Here is a 25,073-nt window from a genome sequence, read left to right on the forward strand (position 1 = left end):
ATTTTTGGTCTCAGTTGCTTTTTGAAGACTTGAACTTCCCGTTCTGAATTGCCACGAGATCTGGGAAAAACTAGCACTTTTTCTTCTCTTGAGCAAATATTTTTTTAAAACTGAAAAGAAAAATCTGAAAGATGATATGAGTGTTTATGAAACATACTCCCTCATTTGCAATTTGCAGTGTATTTCTTCCCTGCCAATTGCATAATTGCAACTTGCTCTTTAAAATGATTCTGCTTTTCTTCCTAATTCAATTGTTTAATAGATTTTCTGGTTTTGGCAGAAGTTCTTTTTGGCTGGTCAGGCCTTTTTGGTCCAATGTGCAAGTGCTGGCTGGCTGGATTTGATGGAGCTCTGTAATTTGTGTTCAGTCATGTTTGTAACGACAGCATGAGCTCCTGTGAAAATGAGGCGCATCCTTGACTAATTCTTGCTCTCCCACCTGTTTCTTTGAATTGAAGGAATGTGGCTCATGATTTCACATTTGTGTTTTTGTGTCTTTGTATTTCTCTATGCAGGTTTTGAAGTTATCAATTTTTTATGTTGCAGAGATAATTATATTAGGAGAGTTGATTGCATAGGTCAGCAGATTTTAAAAAGGAGCAAAAAGCATTTTCCTGTTTCACTGTATAGTGCTTGTATACAAGAACTATCAAACATAATACATTATGCCTTACAGACTTATGGGCTTGATAGCTCCTATTTTCCACTTCGTGTGTTGTTCCCCAACATATATTTCCCTTCAAGATAACCTAAAACTCATAGGGTGGGAAAAGCACATATTGTTTTTTTCAATGCAGCCACAAGAAAGAAAAAAAAAAGTACAGCATTTTTATTTTCAACTTATGTTCTGTCTCTCAGACAGAATCCAACATGCAACAAAACTCATGCTTCAGGCATCTTGGTTATCAGGCACCTTAGTAGATGATTTATGTCTCACCTGGACAGGCTTATAGGTTGGGAGATGGCAGAGTTATGTATGGTTGGTTGACCAGAACTCGAGAACGACCCCAGATACGCACATACTGGCTTTCTAAATACAATTTGCTTGGGTTTCAAATGACTACTGGCACTGAAGCTGGCACTTAATTTGCAAACATACTTGTTGTAACGCATGCAAATTTCCTAAATGCAAATACTCTCTTTAGCCTCTTAAACAGAGTGCTATTTGCATCATTTTATTCACAGTCTGAAAATCTAGTGAAGATTTGGTTTTAAAGCTAATCTTCTGACACCTGTTGCAAAACTCAGCAAAATCACGGGGTGTGGGATTCACCCAGTATGTTGAATATGAAACAAATTTTTATATCTCTCTCCTTGCAGTCACTGGGGAGAAACACAAGTCCCATTTAGGACAGTAAAATATGTTATCTGACAAGTAGTGCTTCCTACCTTGGGATGGCATGAATGGCACCTTGTATTTGCTCTTTTTTTTCCATTGACCATGGGAAGAATATAAATGACTCATTCAGTTGTAAACTTCTATACTGGTCAGATTAATCTTGTCATAGGTTTCTAAAGATATTTAAGATAAAGCCAAGACTATAAATCTCTGCAGAATTTCTAGATTCTTTTTTCTAGCTCCCTGAGTAGTGTATTAAAAAAAAATACTATCCTAGTTTAGGCATTAAAAGTGGGAATGATTGTTTCCCAAATTTTACCAGCTAAGGATGGGTTTTTTCAAGGTGCTACCCATCTCAGCCTGTCCTTTCTCATTCTTTAGTACTATTTAAGAAGAGTCATTTGGGGACTGAGGAGGGGATTAGCCTGTTGGTTGTTCTGCTTTGTTTCTTTACAGATACTATTAGAAAGTTCCACATTGCAAAATCAAGCTGCCAAAGTTGGAGAGTTTATTCTTGTCCTCCTTAGCCTTATAGTCTGTGGCTGCATTTAAAATGGAATGTCCCTGTGTTGGATTCTCTCAAGACCACATCAAAGCAATGCTGCTTGCTGTAGGGGTGGAAAGGTCCTTACACTCCACAAGGCAGTACAGAGATGCCCAATCTTTTACTAGTCAGTTATTTCTGGTATCTCTTACACAGTCCTGTGTAGTGCAATATGGAGAAACATTTCTTGCACATCATATCCTCAGACTTTGCCATGGTAACACTTTGCATTCAGCTCTGGAGTTGGCCATAAATACCAAAGGCTAATAAGCAAACTTCCAGTAAAAGAGAGGGTAGACAACAAAAAGCCAAATTCTGTTGTCTTTGTCCTGACAAGAACCTTCCAGCACTCCTACAGGTTTATTGGTCCAGGTTACACACGCAGAAGTTGTACCTGCACCTCTGCAAGTACAAGGTGGGTTGTGGAGTGCCCAACTCCAAACAGAGACTTGTCTGTTGGGAAAGATATCAAATGACCTATTTCTCACATGAATAAACAGAAAAGCATTAACATTTCACATCTACTGTTCTCAATCCTGATCTCTTTCTTTGTGTTTTTTCCCTAGAGGAACTATCTGTGGAAGAGACGTTATCACATCTTTGTATGGAGCTGCAGGTACTTTCTTCAACAGAATCTGCCCCTATTTTTTTCAAGTCCATTTTTCAAGTGCGCTGAGACAGTTCAGTCATGTATCAGAGCAGGAAGAAAGGGAATTTGGTGCCAGCAGAAAGTTTGTTGAATGTTTCTCTTCCACCAACAATTTCACATAATGTTGATTAGCCACAAGATGTTTCTGTCACTTTTATCAAGTCACCACCTGGATTACAGAATCACAGAATCACAGAATCACTAGGTTGGAAAGAACCTTCAAGATCAGCAAGTCCCACCATTAATCCAGCACCACCATGTTCCCTAAACCATGTCCTGAAGCGCCACATCCACACGTTTTTGAACACTTCCAGAGATGGTGACTCCACCACCTCCCTGGGCAGCCTGTTCCAATGCTTGACCACCCTCTCGGTGAAGAAATTTTTCCTAATATCCCATCTAAACCTCCCCTGGTGCAACTTGAGGCCATTTCCTCTCGTCCTATCACTAGTTAGATTACTTTAACATCCTTCAGCAAGCCTAGCCCTGAGTATCAGAGTATGCAGAAAAGAATGATTTGGGGGTAGGTTGCAATTTCAGCTTTTATGCTGAAGGAGAAAAGATCCTTTGGCAGGTTGCACAACCATTTTTTTTCAAATAAAAAAGCCTAAATGCGTAAGGAAGCTCATGGGAGGAAAAAAATGGTTTTGGCACAGAAGCGACTGAACTATTCTCTTGAACTTGCTTCTGCCATGTTTATTTCAAGTGAGACACAGACAAGTCATCAAGGGTGCCAGGAAAAAATGCACGTCAGCTGGTCATTGGGGAAAATGCTTTATAATCAGATTTAATAGATCTGATTTGCTCAGTTCATTAGCAGAAAGGACAGAATAAAGAAGAATGACAAAATAACAATTAATGGAGAGAAGGTGAAACCAAACAAAACTGAAAGTACATTCACACTCCCGTTACAAATGGTGGGCTAATGTTTGTCAGCCCTGGGTGAAAAATGTTTGAAATAACAAATTTCTTAATTTTAAGTTATGTCTTGGATACTCTGCAAGAAATCTGATTTCATATAAATTTGATTTAGAGAAACATAAGTTATTGGGCTCAGGTCTACTAGATTTTGAAGCTGTCAGCGTATAGGAGATCAGACAACACAATCTAGAGTCTCCTTTGGGCTTATTTTCTATGAGTCTCAGAAAGTCTACATTAGTTTGGCACACATCCGAAAATGCCAGCATTAATTTCTCTGTATTTTCTATTCCTGTTCAGTTCATGTTCTCACATAAAGCTTATTGACTTGTTTTGCATGGCAATATTAATAAAACCAGACTGCTTTCACTGCTGTTTGAAAGCTGCAGGGAACACATAATAACAGGCAAACACAACAGCTGGAACAGCTGGATCTCTGGGGTGTTATAAAAACTTTGGTTTTCCTTTACACCATGAAAAGGTTTTGCCTTGGTGGCTTGGGATGATAGCTTTCTATCCATCTATGCACAATTTGATGATAAAGACAGTGAATTTGCAAAGACTCTCAAGATATAAACGTTGAGATCTTGTACAATATTGGTGGGACATAGGCGCAGTGTTGACCGTCACTGCAGTGTAAGTCCTGAAGTCATGTGTATCTCTGTATGGTGTACAGATTAGTATTTACAATGCTGTCTCAGTATTTTGCCTCTAGGATTATGTGAACTGAAACAATTTCTTTCCAGCAGAACATGCAAAACCCAGACATTTATAAAGGAAGAAAATGTTTTTACAACCATATAGAGAGAAGCCTGTGGGGTTAGTCTCCCATTACCACTGTGTTACCAGATCCAGGTCCATCTTTAAAATTAAATAAAAACAAAAGAAGAAAAACCTGAGTTTAACTTGCCATAGCTTTGTACTCAACCCAAGAACACAGCAGATACTCAATGTAAGAGAAAGTGGCAGGGAAATATTTTTTTAATTGTATGATTGATTTGTAAACAAACAAGCAAAAATAACTCCTAAATAACCCTGTCGATTAAGAATCACATTTGGTGATCGTTGTAATTGCTGGGTTTTGCTCTGAGGAACTGAATCCCTGGACTGTCAGTGCAATAAGACACTCATAAGTAAAGCAGGCATTTCCTTTCCTTCCTTTCCTTTCCTTTCCTTCCTTTCCTTTCCTTTCCTTTCCTTTCCTTTCCTTTCCTTTCCTTTCCTTTCCTTTCCTTCCTTTCCTTTCCTTTCCTTTCCTTTCCTTTCCTTTCCTTTCCTTTCTTCCTTTCCTTCCTTTCCTTTCCTTTCCTTTCCTTCCTTTCCTTTCCTTTCCTTTCCTTTCCTTTCTTTCCTTTCCTTTCCTTTCCTTCCTTTCCTTTCCTTTCCTTTCCTTTCCTTTCCTTTCTTTCCTTTCCTTTCCGTTCCTTTCCTTTCCTTTCCTTTCCTTTCCTTTCCTTTCCTTTCCTTCCTTTCCTTTCTTTCCTTTCCTTTCCTTTCCTTTCCTTTCCTTTCCTTTCCTTTCTTTCCTTCCTTTCCTTTCCCTTCCTTCCTTCCTTCCCTTCCCTTCCCTTCCCTTCCTTCCTTCCCTTCCCTTCCCTTCCCTTCCCTTCCCTTCCTTCCCTTCCCTTCCCTTCCCTTCCCTTCCCTTCCCTTCCCTTCCCTTCCTTCCCTTCCTTCCTTCCCTTCCCTTCCCTTCCCTTCCCTTCCCTTCCCTTCCCTTCCCTTCCCTTCCCTTCCCTTCCCTTCCCTCCCCTTCCCCTTCCCCTTCCCCTTCCCCTTCCCCTTCCCCTTCCCCTTCCCTTCCCCTTCCCCTTCCCCTTCCCCTTCCCTTCCCCTTCCCCTTCCCCTTCCCCTTCCCCTTCCCCTTCCCCTTCCCCTTCCCCTTCCCCTTCCCTTCCCTTCCCTTTCCCTTTCCCTTTCCTTTCCCTTTCCCTTTCCTTTCCCTTTCCCTTTCCTTTCCTTTCCATATATTCAAAAGGTTAAGAACCAATAAACTAGAGAAACAGCCATCATACAACTATTCCTAGTAGGGCCTGCGTTAATAATGAATCTTCTCTGAAGACTGTGCTTTCAGTATATGGCGTAAGAGGCAGCTGACTGACTAAAAGAAAAAAATGACAAATTACATACAGCATGTAAAATCGAGTGCTGTTAAATAAAGTAGTGCCTGACTCTGCAAAGAGAAATGTTTGGGCAGAATCTATCGTCTACCGGCACCCCCCTGATTTTTCCAGTAACAAAATGTGTACTGGAGCTTGTGCTGTTTTGGACTCGTCGTTAAAACAGAATAGCACCCAAACAATGTGAACTCAGTGACAATATCTGTGTTAGCCACACAGGCGTTTTCTCTGTTTCTCTGTCTCACACAGACAATTCACTTTTAATCATGATTTGTTTGCAGTGTCACCAATATGGAAACTACCTGCATAACAAAATGTGACAAATGAGCAAGCTTTCAGCTAGACTGCTGTCCTAGCCAAAAAAAAAAAAAAAAAAAAGCCAAGAAGTGATAAGAGATTCCTCTAGTATCATTTCTGGACTATTTCTGGTAGTATTACTTGTTTCATGGAAGGGGAGGGACCCTAGGAATAGACGAAGGCTCAGTTCTGTACTCTTTGTGCCAAAACATGGAGGTAAAATGCAATGTCTGGCTCTTGTTAAAGCAATTGTGAAACCAGGGTGTTGGGTATGCAGAGGCTTTGCTGCTGACATGCGCTTCCTGGGCCGCAGGGCTTTAGCGCAGAATTGCAGCCTAGAGCTGAGGGGCACGGAGGGCCCCAGCATGTTCTGGTGTGGGAGAGAAGCAACAGCGGACTCTGGGATGTCTGTTTTCATCATGTGTTGAGGACACAGTGTTTTGGTTTTGTTGTTCATTCCTGCCCCCCCGCCAATCACCCATCTGGTACCCTAGTGTGACATGGCTGAGAAGGCTTCTTTTGCTATTAGAAAGCAGATGATGGGCCATGGTTTACTATTTCAGAGCATCCAGCACCATCTGGTGGTTAATTTGGAACCCATGTTGACTTTTTTTTCCCAGTAAAGTGTCTGCAAAAATTGAGTCTGTTCCCACATCTTGCTCTCCAATTGTAGCTGAGACCCTTTGCGCTAAAATATGTGGATTTTAAAGAGTAAAAGCAAAAATCTCAATAGCTTTATTTGGGGTAAAATAACTGAAAATAGTAGCTTTAATAATAATTCTAAATCAAGAGGAATTTTGGGGGGTTGTTGTTCTTAGAAGAACTTAATCTAACATTCTAACTGATTTTCCCACTGTCTTGATCTCAAAATGTCCTTTCTCTCCTCCAGCTGCTGAGCAATCCGGAGAAGATAGCAGAACAGATAAGCAAGGACCTCTCCTGGCTTTGCTCCCACCTCCTGGCCCTGTGGACCCAGTTCCTGGAGGTGGCAACTCTCCATCCAGAAGTCACAGCTTATCTGACTCAGGAACATCACATGTTAAGGGTAACGTCACGTAGTTAAAAGCAAGTTCAGTAATGGTAGAGTCCTGATAGACGTTAATGATTTATCTGGATACGGGTTTCCAATACTATACTGCCCATGTCAGTATTTACTGGAGATGGGGTAAGCAGGACAAGAGGTGAAGAGGAGGTGAAGCAGAGGATTTGAAATTACAGATTTCAATTTCTGGAATGAAGTCTGTTGCTTTTCTGGGACCCAGGATCCTGTGCAAAATGAGTGCACCTTGAACATCAGAATCTAACATGGAACAGGAGGTGAATGGGAAGAGGTCGATATCGCCTGTACTTGCTGTATATCCATAAATCATAAACATTTGTTTTAGAAAGCACAATCATCACAATGACAAATAACCAAAAAGATTATTTTCTCTAAACTTCTTTCACAAAACTACCACGAGGAATATATATTTGTTTTCTTCACTGTGTCACATATATGTATATAGGGCTAGTTCTTGCCTTTCTCCTAGTGAGGTGCACAGAACAAAATATTAATATTGTTCATGTGGATATTGCTTCTTGTACTTGGTAATAAAGAAGGCACAAAAGCACTTGTCTTTTGAGCTAACTTTGTCAGATCTGCTTATCTGCTTAGTTCAACAAGTGCTGTGTCTTCCTTTAGGACAGTTTTGGTTATTGACTGGACATCAGTTCAGCACATCACCTGAGCTGAACTCATAGTCTGATCTAATCATTAGAGAAAAGGGTAGGATTCACCTTGCTTAGCTTTAGACATCTACAGTGTAGCTATTGACATTTCAGCTCATGTTCTGATTCCTGTCAAATTCAGTTGAGGTCCACTTACTCTCCAGAGTAACAAGAACAACTCTCTGGTTGCTCTCCCCAAGAGCACAGTTGAGCTTGCAAAAACGAGGCATAAAATTCAGGAAGAGGTGACTAAGTAACCGATGCTGACACTCCCCTGGTTATTTTGACTAGGTCTCACTTGGACTCTAAGAGGACCTGTGTGGCTTTCAGCCAGAGGAACCAACTCTATAGGCTCCCAGCTCCAGCATGGTGAATCCCAGCCTGTGGTTCCAGCCTCCACTGATGCTGACTGCCTGCTTTGGCAGGCGAATTGCATACATTTGTGTTCTTCAGTTCCTCCCCATATCAGCTGTGTGTAATGATACTTTCCCAGATCTGGAAAAAAATCTGAGTGCCCTAGATGAAAAGTCATACTATTAAGATAAAATGGTTTTGAAGGGATGCTAGTCCTTTTTTTAGAAAGCTGTTGAAGCACAGCTGGGTTTTAGGGAGGTGCCAAGATGCTATGACATATGCTTTTCGCTGCCATTTTCTGACACTGTAACAGAGGTCACTCTTACAAATATTATTATTAATGTATGGGCTGCAGATTAACAGCTTAGTACATTTGATTGCATATTATGCTTGATTCATTGAAACTCAAAGCTTATTCCAGGGCAGCACTGAATTTTGTACAGCTTATTTCACACTCTCTGCTCTGCCAGCCGCTTCAGATCTCTGGCTCTTTTGTAATTGATTATCCAACACTGAACAGATCTAATGTCCATGAAGAGATTTGAAGAGCTCTCCTTTGTAAGTATCATGACATAGGCAGATGGGTTTCTACTATGATAGGGCTTACTCTCCTCTGGGCTGATATAGACGACTTTCTTTGCTCTCTTGGGAGTCACTGTGGAAGTTTGCATAGAAGAGATGATCAAATATGAATTGTTCTAATTTAGTAACTCACTCTGCTGCTGTATGATTTGCATGTTGGGAAAGGAAGAGATCTTCCCCTTTTTAAGATTACGGGACAAAATGGTCAATTTGACAGCTTTTAGAAAAGTAGTCAGAAGATGCACATATGCAAATATTGATTTACTGTCAAGGGACACTTCTTAACTCCCAGCAAAATAAGCAGCACCACCAGCTGCTTTGTGCTGGACTGGAAAAGTAGAGCAGAATTGAGCTCTTTGTTTCTTTAAGTTACTGGAGTGGTACAAAGCAGACGGAGCACACAGAGGAATCCGGTCCTGACAGTCACTGCCCTTTCATTAGCTTGATGGTATTTGGCACCTTTCAGCAGATCTTAGGTTTAACCTCTGTGTTTCTCCCTCAGGTGAGGAGATTCTCAGAAGCCTTCTTCTACACCGAACACCAGAAACTTGCTGTGCTCACATTCCAGGAAGGCCTGTAAGTAACCCATTGACTCTCCCCTATCACTGGAATGACTGAAAATGTAGTTTAGAACATTTTACAATCAAGACTGAGGTCTTTTTATGCTGGATGTGGAGCAGTTTGGTTTGAGAGAAGTCAGTGGGTCCGTTCTAGCTCCATATTCTAAACCCACTGAAATCAGTGTCAAAAGTAAGAGGCGTCAATCAGGCTCCAGAGATTATTAATTTCAAGATTTATATATTCTAGGGATATGGTGCAGGAGATCCTCTCCCCCCCACCTCTCTTCTCAGCTGCATTTCTCTTCAGAATGTATCTCCACCAACACCATCATCCTCAGGGCAGGCAGAAATATTTTTTGATGTCTTTAATTAACTTCCTGAACACACTATACCAGACCCAGTACTGGCACTTTTAATGAGAAATAACTGCTGACAAGCAGCAAAAGCTTAGCATTTAAAAATTTGCTTTTTACCATCACTAATATAAATTTTCGGGGGTAGGCAGTCACGGATTTCTTTTGGTGTTTAGTCCAGCTCTACTTCCTATAGCAGAAAGGATCTTTAAATGCAGACAGAAGCATTAAATGGCCAATGCAAAGCTGGGGATGTTCACTCAATGCAGGAGTGGAGGACAGGAATGGGGAATACCACCACGTTAGCTGGAGGAACCATTGGAGTGATGTGAGCTCAGGGTTGATAATTAATTGACGGAGAATCAACAGTGCAAAATATTCTGTGAAAACAAATGTTGCACTGGCCTGCATTCATAAAAATACTCTGTAAAACATTGCCAAGGTAAGTACTTCCTTCTGCTTGACAGTTCTTGCTTGGAGCCAAGCTGCACAGTATGAGGAGCCAGTTTTAAAGCTTCAGCAGGACAAATCCTGCCTTCAGTTTTAGCCAATGATCCCAAGTGGAACACATGGATATAAGGAAGAAATTTTTTATGATGGAACAGGTTGCCCAGCGAGGTGGTAGGTGTCCCATCCCTGGAAACATTCAAGGTCAGGTTGGACGGGGCTCTGAGCAACCTGACCTAGTTGGAGATGTCCCTGCTCATTGAAGGGAGGTTGGACTCAATGACTTTCAGAAGTCCCTTCCAACCCAAACTATTCTATGACTCTACAGTTATATGATAATACTCAGGACATGACCCCTGAAGGCAGAGTTCAAAGACAGATACTCAGATCTGAATTTCTGAGTAATGAGAGATGTCCAGACTATTTGTGCACTGAAACAGCCTGTCACCATGGGGGACCACAGCATTACCAGCCTGGAAATCCATCTTTCAGACGAAGCTTAAAGGTCATGACATCAGGTCCTGTCATGATGAGGCTTAAGTGACACATTTGCTTCTGACCTAGTGCAAAGAAGAAAATTACTTTCTCAGATTTGTCACTAGGGACATTAGGGCTGATTCAGTGTTGGTGGAAAGGGCCATGACTTCATTAGTGGTTGTACAAGGCTACCTTGTTCTGCCAAATTAGAGCAGCACCACGGCTGCAGGGGCCCAGCTGTGCTTACTTAGTCCTCCCATGTCAGGTTTTAAGTGAGCTATGTACAAGGAAATCCCCATGTCAAGATCCTGGGGTGAGGGCACAGACGCTCATGGCCCTGTTCAAGCAAATATAACTTTGCACAGGGGGAAGCCTAATTGCATGAAGTGCTTTTATTTCTCCAGGCAGCCACAGAACTAACACATTTCCCACAGATAAACATAATTTTTCCTCCATAATTACCAAGGAAACTAAGTAAAAGAAAGTAAAATAATTTACAAATTTTAAAAGTTGATCTAGGTAGTAAATTTGGCCTATACAGGCTTCATGGCAGAGTCATGTTTTTTTTTTGATTGTGCTGGGTGGTGCAGTTAGAAAAGTGGACTCAGTGTATTATTGAGTCCTGGAGTATTATTAATGTTGGGAGTGGAAGACAGGACTATTAACTGGGTTCACAGAGGCTCCAAGTGATATCAGCTCTCAGCGTGCCAGGTGCTGTACAATCACCTCAAACAGTAACAGTTTTTTCCCCCAATTCTTTCTTCCTTGTTACCAGACAAGAGCTTTTTTTTTCCTCCTGTAGTGCTGTTGTGAGTTCTGTGTGAGGCCATGCACCTACATGCCTGGCAACGTTTGATGTCTTAGACAGAAGAGTACACACCGTTTGCAACAGGTTGGGTATCACACAGGGTGGTACCCTCTAGCAGGTGACATATCCTCCCAATATTTTACAGAAAAAATATTTTTCTCACACTTTTCTATATCAATGATTCATGTCTTATGCTAGAGATTGGTCTTGAAGCAAGTTTAGTTTATTATCTTTACATGTGGTCTTTAGTAAAATGCTGATGCTACTAATTAATATGTCAGTGAGAACTTTATTATGGTGCTAAGAGGTAACTTTAAACACCAAGGTGTTGCTGCAGGCAAGAATGAGCAGTTAGCTGTTTGTGTCTCCTCTCTGAGTCATGTTTTAGCAACCAATGACTTATTTATCTTTGAGGAAAAAATAACTGGCCTAAAAGGAAGAGTAAATGGTAGACAGCAACAATTATGTTCTGAAGTTGAAGCTGATATGCTGGTCAAAACAAGGTATTTGTGTCTGGTTATAGGAATCTTCCATGCAGGCATAAGGACAGACCAATTGAATTACAAACCTGTTTGAGTTTATATATAAATATAAAATATATATAAATAATATAATATTATAATATATAATATATAAAGTGTGTTTTTTCCTCATGATAACTGCCACATGATGATTACCTGCTTTTTGCCAATGATAATCTGAAATATTACCATTGTGCTGTCCTGTGGGATCTGTGCAGAATTGCCTTCAGCTGACAGTGTAGGAAAAGCTTGTTGCCTTCCTCTTCAATCCTTGGGATAAACAGACTAATTAGTCCAAGGGTCAACACAAATAAACAAACTTTGTATTTGATGTTTTCCCCATTTTTTGAGGAAGATGCTTATGTAGGAAAGCTCATCAGAACTAAAAACTATTGTATTTATTATAGCTGAATCCACATCCGTGTGCCGGTTTAAAGTCACATTCACTGATAAAAGCCAGGTAGCACTTTACATAGACCAAAAGATGGAAACAGTTATTCTAGTTTTGTCAACAGGCAGCGACTGAATTGATGTGTCTTAGCTCTTTAGCTCTTCCAGGTGCATAGGTATGTGAGATATCGCAGTGCTCTGAGGATTGCTGTAAGTGAGATCGAGGGCCTGCCATGAATCCTTCCTGGCCTTGGTTCCTCCTGTACTGCTCAGCTACATTTTTGATTATTGCTTGGGAGGACAGCAATGCGTTACGGTAGCTGACAGGAGCCGGGGGCAGGGGCGGCTGGAACAATCTCAGGAAGACAGAGGTTTTGGAGGGAGAGATTGCACAAGTTGTTGGTATCTCTAACGGAGAGATAGAAATCGACTCACTGGAGACCTCCTAGGAGCGCTGGGTACGCCGCCATCATGCAGTGCTGCCTCCTCTTCTTTTAAGCACGTTTCCTCTGTCTTCTGCCTACGCATCCAGCTTTGCTGCTGGCCTTGCAGAAGTGATGGAGAAACAGCACGATAACTACTCGAACACTCAATTTCTTTTGTACTTTGCTGCCAGGATCCAAAGTCATGGACAGATTTCTACAGAAATTCGTAATTCGGAGTACTTCACCAGCATGCCCCCGCTTCCAGCAGAATGCCTCGACATAGATGGGGACTGGAACACGCTCCCAGTTATCTTTGAAGATAGGTACATGGATACGCCTTGCAAAGGTGAGAGAAACACCACAAGGTACAGCTTCATGAGACAGCTTGAGCTGAGGGAGGTTCACTTCCCCAGCCCAAGGTAAGCAATCTCACATTCCGTGGGCTGACTCCGGCGTGGATCAGAGTGGATCCACTATGTAATATAGTTGAATTCTTCTGTGTTTCCCTAGCAGCAAACTGGAGCATTTCCTGTAACTTCATATTTTTCATCTTCAAAGTAAGCTGTTTAGTTACAAGAGCTGGAGGCAAAATCTAGAAAGAACACAAAACCTTTTGGGTTTTTGTTACGGTACAAATTTAAAGGAAAATCACCACTGTGAATGTCATCCCCAGTGTGACATCTAGTGGTAAGAAAACGCAGAACAAAAAACCCATAATTTCAGCTTAAAGCCCGACACTGTCCCTGAAAGGCAGCATTGCTTTCCAAAAAAATATTTTCCTCTTGAACACACAAATCAAATTTTCAATTAAGAAATTATTTAGTTCTGTAGATTTGTACTAAAACCTCATAGCCCTTGGTTCCCTTTTTACCCAAGATTAGCAAGCAAGCAATATGTACTAATATTGTACTTGACCATAGTGTGGTAAATATGACCTGTGGTCCAAAATTTCCACTCTTCCAGAGTTATCTAACTACCTAAATTTTGGCAATGCTCATTACAGATATTTAAACTGGTAAACTGAGTATTAAATTGACTTACAAGTAGGAGTTATGCTATGAAAAATGTCATATGACAGCAGGAATACAAAGAAGCGTCAGCTCTGTTTTGCTTACCTACACTGTAGAAACTAGCAGTTTAGATATAATTATACTGAGGAAAGTATATTTTATTGATATTGTCTTCTTTGGCCTAACTATAATTTAATAAGCGTTATTCTAGTTCAATACACTTTGGCATTTGCATTTGTAACATGCTCTAATGTATGCATAATTTATATAGTATAAATATACATACTTCTATAGGCCTTACAATCACTTTTCAAAGTCCCGCATCACTTGGAGTAATTTGTTGTGTTCTTGCAGGTACCACTCCTTTTTTTCTTTCTTTCAGATCAGAATTTGGAAGTTTTCCCAGATTTTGAGGTTCCTGCAAACACCCAAATGGATATAATAGATGACAATGAAGATTTTACATCAAATGATGCCACTGCAGTAATGAAAGGAGACTTTGGGAAAGGTACTCTGATAATACACACAGATAGGATAAATGGGAATCCCTCCTGCATACGCAGTGGTACTGAAGGTGCTGCTTATACAGCTGAGGGTTTAAACCACCACTCCACGTCTCAGGTATGTACAGTGAACAAAGGCAGCCAAAGGAAACCTGAAAATATTTTTGTTTCAAGTAAGGAAACTAATTCTGACTCAGATCTAGGCAATACAGAATGCACATCAGAAGACTTTAAAGCATCCGAGGAAGTTTTATTAAAAGGCAATAGACTTGTGGCAGATGTTACATATGAAGACATGAAACCTAGCAATAAGGATTCCCACAAAAGTGAGCCTGTGTTAATTGTCAGTGCTCAGTATGAGTGTGGAGCATGTGGAACTGATGGCTTGGAAAGCAGGACTGAAATACATAAAGCAGCCAAATCTGGCCATCCTGAGAATAATTTTGCTTCATCTGCGCTTGCACTGAATGAATTAACCAGTCTTGAAAAAACAGGAGATCCAGACACCAAGACTGTGCTCCCTGTTTTGAAAGCTTTGCCCACCCACAGCTTTGAAGTGAAATTGTTCACAAAGGAGCAACGAGGTGAGGAGTGTGAAGAATTTACCCTGATGTCAGGGGTTATAAAAAGATCCTCCTCTATAATATCCGATTCAGGCATTGAAAGTGAACCAAGTTCAGTGGCATGGTCTGATGCTCGTAGCCGGGCACTGGAGCTGCCCGGTGATCGAGAGATCTTGCACCACTTGGTACGAAGACACGTCATCCACCGAAATTCCCTGGAGGGTGGCCAAACAGAAAGCAATACGAGCTTGCCCAGTGGGATCCAAGCGTCACTCACATCCATTAGCTCTTTGCCCTTTGAGGAAGAGGAGAGGGAAGTGGAGCTTACCAAGCTGACCAAATCTGTCTCTGCTCCTCAGATCAGTAGTCCAGAAGAGCCTGGGGAGGAGGTCGATATATCCAAACACAGTGAAGCAACCTCAGGAGATTCAGGAGGAAATTTAAAAAGTTGCACAGAAACACAGTGTGGAGATGGGCAATTAGTCGTGGACTTTTCTGAGTGTCAAATAACCACTGGAAGTGGACAACTAGAACGAAGAGGATATCCCAAACCCTCTGCCAAACACAGTAGCAGTAACATTGAGTTACAAGGAGAGGAGGAGAAGGAAGGTTTTCCAGAGACTTACTGTAGTTTGGAAAGTGCAAGACTACCCGTTTGTCCAAAGCAGCTCAGAGATAACGTCTCTGAATGCCAGTCACTGGAGATCAATAGTGAGTGCAGCTTAAAAACACCAAGGGCTTGTAATTACTTGGAGAAGAATATCGATAAGTTTGATACATGCATTGAGGATCTAAAAGATAAACTTAAGCCGGATGGTTTAAAAGTACAACAAGGCTTTTACTCCAATAGCAGAACTTCAGGAGAGGAGAGTTTCCCACAAAGCATAAAGCTGGTAACAGATTTTTGCTATCCTGTTCCAGCTCCTTCAGAGACCTCAACTGAGTTTGGCTTAATGCAAGGAGAGTGTGGAAGCTCTCTTGCTGATGAGAACCCGGCAGTGTATGCAGAAATGCAGGGGTTGCAAGAAATTGAGCTCAACGACTCACCTGCCTCAGCAGACCCTGCTGCAGGATCCTACCAGGCTGAATATCCTCAGAAACTCGAGAGTCGAGAGCATAAACTTGTGGCTAATGGCACCGGGTTTCATTCAATGACGACGGAGGGAGTAGCACTGGAAAGCAGAAAGGCTGTTGATGTGGTTAATCTGTCTGTCTCTTGCACAGCCACGTGTCTTCCCTTTTCTTCTGTGCTCAAAGAGACCCCTGCTATGGTGGGCTTCTCTGCAAAGCAGGCTGCGTTCCCCATCACACACCAGCCTCTGGGCTCTTTTGGAGTTGTCTCTTCCAATTCAAATGAGGAGGATGAAGAGACCAATGAAAGGATGCTGAAGTAAGAATGTCTAATTACTCTCTTCATTAAAATTACTATAATGCCAAGAGACCCTGACAAAGTTCCAGGCCCTAATACAGTAAGCATAGGGTAAGCTTGCATTGAGACATCCAAAATAAATAATTCAAATAGACAAATGGTTTATATAGAATAAATAATCTAAATAGACAGGAAGGATGAAAACACAGAGAGACTGGGGTCAAAGACATTATGTCCTTAATCCTCATGAAAATCAATAAGATTTAGGTGTCTAAATAGACTTTAAGATCTGTCCCTCCTTCCTGATGTCAACATTACCCAGAGGTGGGTATTGATCCCAGATAGTCAATTCACTATGGCAGTGCCATAACTTGTTTTCCTGTTCTGCTTAGATAATTGTGCTCATTAGCTAAACTATGAAACAGGTGCACAGATTGGCTCGTAGGGTCTTAGCTTCAGCTTCTCAAACTGGAAAAATGGGAGAATTGGCATCCTGTGTAGCTGGAGAAGAGATACTGATTTTTTTTCTTGCTTCATTCCCCATGGCAAAAGGGCAACATCATGGACTTGATTTCACAGTGGCCCATTTCACAGACTGACATGCTAGCACATGTATACTTTTGTTACATTTTGGTTCCTCTGCTGTGCTGAGGGAAAATAGCATCATGAGAATTTCTCAACCCATTCAGCGGCTCAGAATGGTGGCTCTCTGCATGTGCATTCATTTGCTACCCAAGGCTCTATTTTTATTTTTTTGAAAACATCTTGAGATTTGTTTTATAAACTGTGCTGTAAGTCCTGTTTAATTTAAGCACAAAATTTGTTCTTTCTTTGTGAAGCAAAGTATTTAAGCATGTATTCATGCACATGAATCAAGGGCCTCCAGGTCCATGGCTCAAATGCTAGATTTATCGTTCTTGTATTCCTTTAAAGTCAGTAGGGCTGATATAAGTAATTGCTCATCGTTATATCAAGTGGCTTTAAGCAGTCCCCAGGCTTTAAAGGTTTATATCTCCTAACCTGGTCAATCCTAGTTTTCTACCTAATTCTACACTTACGATGTGATTAGTGATTCCTAAAAGCTCTGGATAAGTTTTGCTAAGTCAAAAAGCCACTGAAGAGTTTGGCATTTTCAGCTAGCAGAATGCCTCAGGGTGAATTTCTGTGTCAAATTGTAGGCTTTGAGCAGGGAAGGGGCTAACTTAATTCTTTTAGCACTGAGCTGTTCTTCCTCTTAGCTACTAAATGTTTTCAAAAGAACCTGAAACCAAGTCAAACCAAAAATATCTACCATATGAGATGCATTCCTTAACTCCACGGTTTGAGGAATGGGGAGAACACCATCTACCTGCCTATAAATGCATGTCATGCTATCAAAATGATACATTTTGTATTTCAGAATCTATATGGCTGATTACATTGTAAGATGCAAAATTGCTAATTCTGTATCTTATTCTCACTATTATGGGCCACCAGAAGATTTTCTGTAAATCCTTCATTCCTCTGGCAGGTGTGAGGTGTTAACGGGCATTAGCTATTCCCTGTATGTAGCCAAATGACTCAGAAACAGACTTTCTTCCCTGCATTCTGTTTTCACTCAATCAGAATAGATAAAGAATAGTATACAGGTCTCTACTTGAAAGTTGCAAACTTAACTTCTTGCAAATACCAGCCTCCTCATTTCTAGTTTGAAGGTTTGCTGTTATATAGAAGTATATATATATAGCAGAATAGCCAGTTCTATTGTGATTAATTAATGTATTCTCCAGTTTTTATCAGGCCAAAGAAAAATTTAAAAAAGAAATGAAGATTGAAGGATTTCTGTACAGTGACTTATCTGTACTAGCTTCTGATATCCCATATTTTCCACCAGAGGAAGAGGAAGAAAATTTGGAAGATGGAATTCACCTAGTTGTCTGTGTCCATGGACTGGATGGTAAGGCCATGAGGAATTGCTGTTTGGAAGTCATTTTGGTGTGAAAAAAAAAAAGGGCAGATGTTCAGCAAGTGTACAAGAATGGAGAATCTAAGGATAGTATTTATCTTAGCTGGGTGTTTAGTCTTTATTATGTCATTCAGTCCACTGTAAGAAAGGATCTAGGAGAATATTAAATATTTGCTCTAAGAAATAGATGCTGCAAATTTTTTTGTTGTTGTTTAAACAGAATTCTACACCAAAGTACATCAGTCCTTCTGTGTACAAGAGGGGTGCATTACAGTAACTTCTCTTGTCTTTCTGCAGATGCTTAGTTGTTTTGCAGTATGTCACCACGATGTAAACAATATTTAACACAGACCCACGCACACTGTTATAGGGTAGATAGTGTCTGGCTTTAAAAAGCTGGTCACAACAACCCCATGCAACGCTACAGGCTTGAGGAGGAGTGGCTGGAGAGCTGCCCAGCGGAAAGGGACCTGGGGGTGCTGGTTGACAGCCGGTTGAACATGAGCCGGCAGTGTGCCCAGGTGGCCAAGAAGGCCAACAGCATCCTGGCCTGTATCAGCACTAGTGTGGCCAGCAGGAGTAGGGCAGTGATCGTGCCCCTGTACTCGGCACTGGTGAGGCCACACCTCAAATACCGTGTTCAGTTTTGGACCCCTCACTACAAGAAGGACACTGAGGTGCTGAAGCGTGTCCAGAGAAGGGCAACAAAGCTGGTGAGGGGTATGGAGCACAAGTCTTATGGGGAGTGGCTGAGGGAACTGGGGTTGTTTAGTCTGGAGAAGAGGAGGCTGCGGGGAGACCTTATCACTCTCTACAACTACCTGGAAGGGGGTTGTGGTGAGGTGGGTGTTGGTCTCTTCTGCCAAGTAACCAGCGATAGGACAAGAGGAAATGGCCTCAAGTTGCACCAGGGGAGGTTTAGATTGGATATTAGGAAAAATTTCTTTACCGAGAGGGTGGTCAGGCATTGGAACAGGCTGCCCAGGGAGGTGGTGGAGTCACCATCTCTGGAAGTGTTCAAAAAACGTGTGGATGTGGCGCTTCAGGACATGGTTTAGGGGACATGGTGGTGCTAGATTAATGGTTGGACTTGCTGATCTTGAAGGTCCTTTCCAACCTTAGTGATTCTGTGATTCTGTGATTCTGTCTGTTCTCCCAAGTAACTAGCGATAGGACGAGATGAAATGACCTCGAGTTGCGCCAGGGGAGGTTTAGATTGGATATTAGGAAAAATTTGCTTATTGAGAGGGTAATGAAACATTGGAACAGGCTGCCCAGGGAGGTGGTGGAGTCACCATCACTGGAAATATTCAAAAAACATGTAGACGTGGCACTTCAGTATATGGTTTAGTGGCCATGGTGGTGTTCGGTTGATGGTTGGTCTTGATGATCTTAGGGGTCTTTTCCAAGCTTAATGATTCCATGATTCTGTGAAAGTGAGAGAATAAAAATAATTATTCACTGCAGAGGAAACATGACCTGGAATTTTTTACATATATGCTTTCTAAAAAGAAAACAATTATGTTAAACTTGAAACTTCTCTTGAAAAATTATTGGTATCAATGGGAATGATGTAGATGTTAACCTTGAAACTACAGAGGAGGCATAAAGTCTATGAAATCTCAGACATTTTCAGAAAGGTGGGTAAAAAACACCTGCTGCCTTAAGCAAAGTCTTTTTGCCGTTCAATATCTCAGTGGCAGTAATGTCCTTCTCATGAGGCAGAGGTACCTCCTCTTCCAACAAAACATTTCAGAAGACTTTGAGACTTCCTGGTATGGAATGGGGCATCTCCCAAAATATTAGGAGTCTGACAGTATTTCAGCACGGTCTCTAATTGTGAATACTTGGAGGCAAGCTACTCTAAATCTGGAGGTACAGCCCTATACACCCAGCACACGTGCCGAGGTCCCTGGCAGGGCTGCCGTGTCCCCTGGGAGTCTCACTAGCTGTGAAGATGGAAGGACAGACCTCAGCTTTTTCTCTTTTTGTTTCACCTTTGCTTTTCAGCAAATAGGGGACAGAGTTATTCTGGGCCTGATCTTTGCCCTTTCTTCCCCACCATGTATGCAGTCCCCAGCAGCAGGAGGTGAGGCGCAGCCCCACCTTGTGCAGGCTGTGCCTATTCTTGCTCTCCTGCTGTTGCAATGTGTGGTCCTACGTGTGGTGAGCTGTCGTAGAAGCTCTTAGCAAGCGCTCCCTGGTGTCAAGATTTATAGGAAGACGAATATATTACATTGACTCTATATTAGTTATTTTTCCGTTGAATTACTTCTTATAAAATATCATTTATTTCTAGGTAACAGTGCAGATCTGCGGCTTGTAAAGACTTTTATAGAACTGGGACTCCCAGGTGGAAAACTGGACTTCCTAATGTCTGAAAGAAATCAGGTACTTACAGAGCTAATTTCTGTCTTCTTTTAGATCTCCTACAAGCAATTGACACTGCTGAAACAGGGCCTGCTGTAAAGCCTTTTCACCAGCTGAATGAAGCAAAAGCACTGGGCAATTCCAGGAATTTTATGTAGTATTTAGTGGAAAGGTCTGGTCCTGTTCTTGTCTAATTTGATAGGGTGTTCAAACCCACCAAAAAATATTCTTGGCATTAAAGTCAAAGGCAATAACATTAGCACTCATAGGACTAGACCTTAGAAGAAGAAAATTGATTTATCCTGTCAGTTTGCAAACTTAGCAGCCTGTTGGGTGCCAGGCAAACCAGAACCAACAGAAAGCAGCAAGTTTCATGGTGCTAAATTCTCTGGAGGATGTGGAATAACCAGCAGCTGTTGTCAGCTTCCTTTGCTGAATCGGACATTGTTTCTCCTCTTGCAATGTTTGCAAGATTTATTTCCATGAATGATAAATGTTTTCCAGAAAAATTCAGTGCTAGTCTAGGCAGAGAAACAGAAATTAATTCTGTGCTTTGCCTTGCAATAAACCCATATTTATGACACAAAGGCCTAACTTTTTGCACAAGATAAGGATTTCCAGTGCCCAAGTAAGAAACATGGTTCTGATTTATGAACATCTGAGAAAATTGATTCAAAGCTTTCCAACCTTCTTCGTTCAACAGCTTTTATATTTTGAAGTGGCCAGTTGGTGTTAGTCTGTGAACTTGCCACCTGCCAGTGCACACCTCTGTCAGCAGCATACCTGCACAATGAATGTCAGCAAGATGAAAATAATGAGACCACTTCAAACTTGCATCAAAGCCTCTTCTCATGTTTTCAGAGAATGAAACATCTTAGAACATCTCTGTTTAACATTATGCAGAGCCCATAACGGGCACTTTTAGTGTGCTTATGGTCTGGGAAGGTGAGGAAGTTCCCATGGAACTGGAAACAGAACCCATGTGGTCTGATGACTATTTGGGTGCTGTAAAGCATCCTTTCACCCTTTTTTCCCTGCTCTGAGAACCACATGGAAAATGACCCAAGAAATCAGTTGTTTAGCTGAAGTTTTCCTTATAGAGGAAAATGTAAATTACTCTTTTTAGGCATTCATCTGTGGTACATTTGGCAAGCTCAATCAGGCTGTGATGATACCAAAGGATGGAGATATAACCAGGTGAAATATGATACTTGATGTACTTTGTTTATGATTAATGTTCAGGCTGATATTCTTCCACTTTTAAACAACATGAAAGATTTGGGATGATGAACCTAGGAGGAAATCATTAATTATCAATGCAGACAAAACAAACAGGCAGGAGGTTAGTGGACTGTTTGTAGTTTATGAGAACATTTATTTTAAGGCTGTATTGCAAAATGAATATTCTCATGTTTTCCTTTGCAAAAGCTGCAATTAGCAAGATGAGTTGTGTCACAAAAGCATTAATTAGTTATGTTTGCTCTGAATAGCTGTTCCAAAATTTGATGGTTGTTTTTGTGGCTTCTCATTAGTTACAAATTTGATTTAGAGTCCTGTTGGATTGCCAAATGACACAGTTCTGAATAAGATCTGCCTGCAATTGTATAGACTGGACAAGATATTATTTGTTTTATTCTATCACAACTGGCAGTACTCTTGCAAGCAAGCAATTTTTTGTCTCTCTGTAGCACTCATTCTCTTACTGATAACTGTTGAATAACAAACACACAGCATTTCTTTAAGGTGGTCAAATAATTTTGTGATTACATCCTTAACATCAGCATAACCCACATGTCAGTGTATAATGCAGCAAATGTATTTTATCATAGTAATCTGTTAAATCCTAAATGCCAAAAGCTTTACTTCCATGTGCAGAGTATGGTATCTAAAGCAGCTGAGTGTTAGTAGTTTGCACCAGTGTGAAGTCAGGCTGCTTTAAGATCATACTTACGACTCTGGAATCCCTCAGCCTAATATTGTTAATCTTACTATTAATAAATCGTTGGTCCAGGTTTATTCTATCATGACATGTGCCAAAGTTAGAGGCACAGTCGGTAGAGAAAGAGAGGGAACAAGAGGAGGTAATTTAACCCCCTTATAAATATGAACTGTCTTGCACAGGCGCCTATTGCCATGCCATACAAACTGTAGGGTTACTCTAGTCCTAACTTGAGTTCTCAGGCTGTGTTCTTCAAGCTAAAAGGCATAACGTAGAGTCAAACGTCTCTGTGACAGAAAATTTTGTCCTACCTTACCTACGAACTCACTGAGGACTGTGAATTTCCACACGGGCTTTAATGAAAGCTATGTGACCCACACTGACCCATGATATCATTGTTACTGTTGATGCTATGTGAGAAAGAAAATACTTGCCTTGAGTAAGTTTCCAATACTAGTTGGAAGCTACTTGCTAATAAACTGAAAGTGAAATTTTATGACCCTGTTTTCAAAGGACAACTTCAATTTTTAGAAAACCTGGAGACTGAGAAAAATCTCCATATTGTCCCCTTGAGTATGTATAAGAAAATTTGGACTGGTTATTACGTTTCTGCTTGTGTTTTACTTTGAAAATAACATCAGTCTGCAATAAGTGCAATATATTTTAATTAATTGACTCATTCAATTTTTTACCAGACTGATACTTTTGCTGATTTTGATACAATGACTGACCGATTATTGGATGAAATTATTCAGCATATCCAGTTGTACAACCTTTCCATATCCCGAATAAGGTAAGCATTCCGATAGTTAATAGTCTGTAACTGAGTTACATGAGCAACATTCAATGAAGTTAGCTTTTCCAAAAATGCCCTGTGTCAAAAGACATTGAATCAGTGAGATGAATTTTTACATTGTTATAGATGGAAGAGTATCTACTATGCTGGAAAAATGTGAAAAGGTAACTAAAGGATGTTACTGAAGGCCCTGATGGAGTCCCTTCAAGAGCAATTTATGCCACACTTATGTTTAATTTAAATAAACCACAGATGGTTTTTGTGTTGATGTAATTCTTTCTTTCCCAACAGTTTCATTGGACATTCCCTTGGCAACGTCATTATTCGATCTGTACTAACTCGCCCCAGGTTCCGCTATTACCTCAACAAGTTGCACACCTTCCTGTCCCTGTCTGGGCCTCACCTGGGAACACTTTACAACAACAGTACTTTGGTTAGTACAGGTAAGAGTTGATGGGAAAGCTATGACTGGCTGCAGTCCATGGCAGAGGGCATCAGAGAGCAACACATGGAGGTGGCAATAAATTGTAACAACATGATTTGCACAGTGAAGTTGTGGAAAATATTTGACGATGACTTCAAACTCACACAGAAAAAAAATGCAGTGAGAGGGACTTTCAGTATCTACTGCAAGGTCCGGCACAGTGCTCCCTGGAAAACCCAAGGGTGTGCAGCAGTGAGAGATTACCTTGCTTTCACTGTATTCTTCTACTTCTCTGTACACTGCCAATAAAGAGAGGCATCTCCAAGGCTGAAGAAGACACTTACAGTGCTATGGGAATGGAATGTCCCACAGTTTAGCCTTCCTGAATGTTAATACTACCATGACATGGATAATCCAGTGAGGCCCTTAGACTTTTCTCCCTGTTGATTAGCAATAAAAGAGGAAACAAAGACTTATATTGAGTTACAGTGCTACCCTTACTGTAGGCACACGTCTTCAAACACCTTGGTAAATAATTAGCAAACAGGATAAAAATATGCAAAGATTTTCATTCCAGGTCTATGGCTCATGCAGAAGTTGAAAAAATCCGGGTCACTTTTGCAACTGACCTTCAGGGACAATGCGGATCTGCGCAAGTGTTTCCTCTATCAGCTCAGCCAAAAAACGGGTGAGTAGGGCTTGATGTAGCTGTGTAAGTATCAAGGGTTATTCCAAAGGATTGTGCTGGACTGCCATGTCCTCCAGGTAATAAAGGAAATCTGCGTTTTGTTAATGATCTTTCTTTAAACGTTCTTGCTTTTGAGAAGGGCTACTCTGTCTAAAACCTAGTATCTATTTTATCTGTGCATTTTTCCTGTGCCAGTTATCAGAGAATATATATGCCAAACTCTTAGCACCAGATAAAACTTCCATGCTGTAGTAAACATGCACCTAAGTTTATATTCTGGAAGCAAGAAATATCATTCTTGACAGGACACCATTGCTTAATTTATGCTACTAGATGAAAACCAATTTTCCTTTTGTATATTTTATTTAAGATTAACATCTCTTGTCTCTAGGAAATATGACTCTCTCAGATGAAGAACAAATTTTGTTCATGTCTATTGTGACACCTTTGTACTACAGAGAGAGATGTATGGCCTCACACTGGAAAAATGATGTCTAAATAGAGATCTTTTTACCCCTTCCTTGGTCTGTCATGAATAAATTAAATAAATCAGGCTTTTCTTAAGAAAAGAAAGCAAGCATGATCCTTCTGTTCAAATGAATGTTTTCTTTTAAGAGTTATTTTTAATATTGTGTGTAAGCAAACTGGTGCTGAGGTCACTGCTTGATATTTAATTTTCTTCTCATACTTTGGTATGTTGCTAATAGGAAACAAAGACTATGTTAAGATAAATTTAACTTCTTAATTCTCAGTCTGACAGACATAGAGCTGTTTCATAATTTCATGAACACAGTACATGACATAATCAACGGTAAGAAGCTGCTGTATCTTGGCATTATTTGAATTTTCTCTTTGATTCCCTGGCTCTCATTTCTATAGAGTACAGTTGACATCTGCTTTACTAGTCTTGTTCAGATAAAACTGGGTCTACACAGGAAGCGCACATCATAACCTCCTGAGCAAAGAATTCCCAAG

At 40.8% G+C, this 25,073-nt stretch overlaps 1 protein-coding gene across 1 annotated transcript in view; it reads left to right on the forward strand.

The window, feature by feature from the left end:
• Positions 1-25,073, forward strand: part of FAM135B (family with sequence similarity 135 member B) — a gene marked incomplete at both ends in the record, with an annotated part of 148,296 nt that overhangs the window by 117,019 nt on the left and 6,204 nt on the right. The window contains 10 exons of the mRNA XM_081996627.1: positions 2,450-2,499; positions 6,757-6,912; positions 9,013-9,086; positions 12,683-12,837; positions 13,884-15,957; positions 17,706-17,872; positions 20,181-20,272; positions 22,886-22,983; positions 23,278-23,429; positions 23,988-24,098. Coding sequence (XP_081852753.1) covers positions 2,450-2,499; positions 6,757-6,912; positions 9,013-9,086; positions 12,683-12,837; positions 13,884-15,957; positions 17,706-17,872; positions 20,181-20,272; positions 22,886-22,983; positions 23,278-23,429; positions 23,988-24,098 — 3,129 coding nt within the window. The remainder of the gene's footprint in view (positions 1-2,449; positions 2,500-6,756; positions 6,913-9,012; positions 9,087-12,682; positions 12,838-13,883; positions 15,958-17,705; positions 17,873-20,180; positions 20,273-22,885; positions 22,984-23,277; positions 23,430-23,987; positions 24,099-25,073) is intronic.

Source organism: Phaethon aethereus, assembly GCF_964289735.1.
Source record: "Phaethon aethereus genome assembly, chromosome: 2".
NCBI classification, from domain to species: domain Eukaryota; kingdom Metazoa; phylum Chordata; class Aves; order Phaethontiformes; family Phaethontidae; genus Phaethon; species Phaethon aethereus.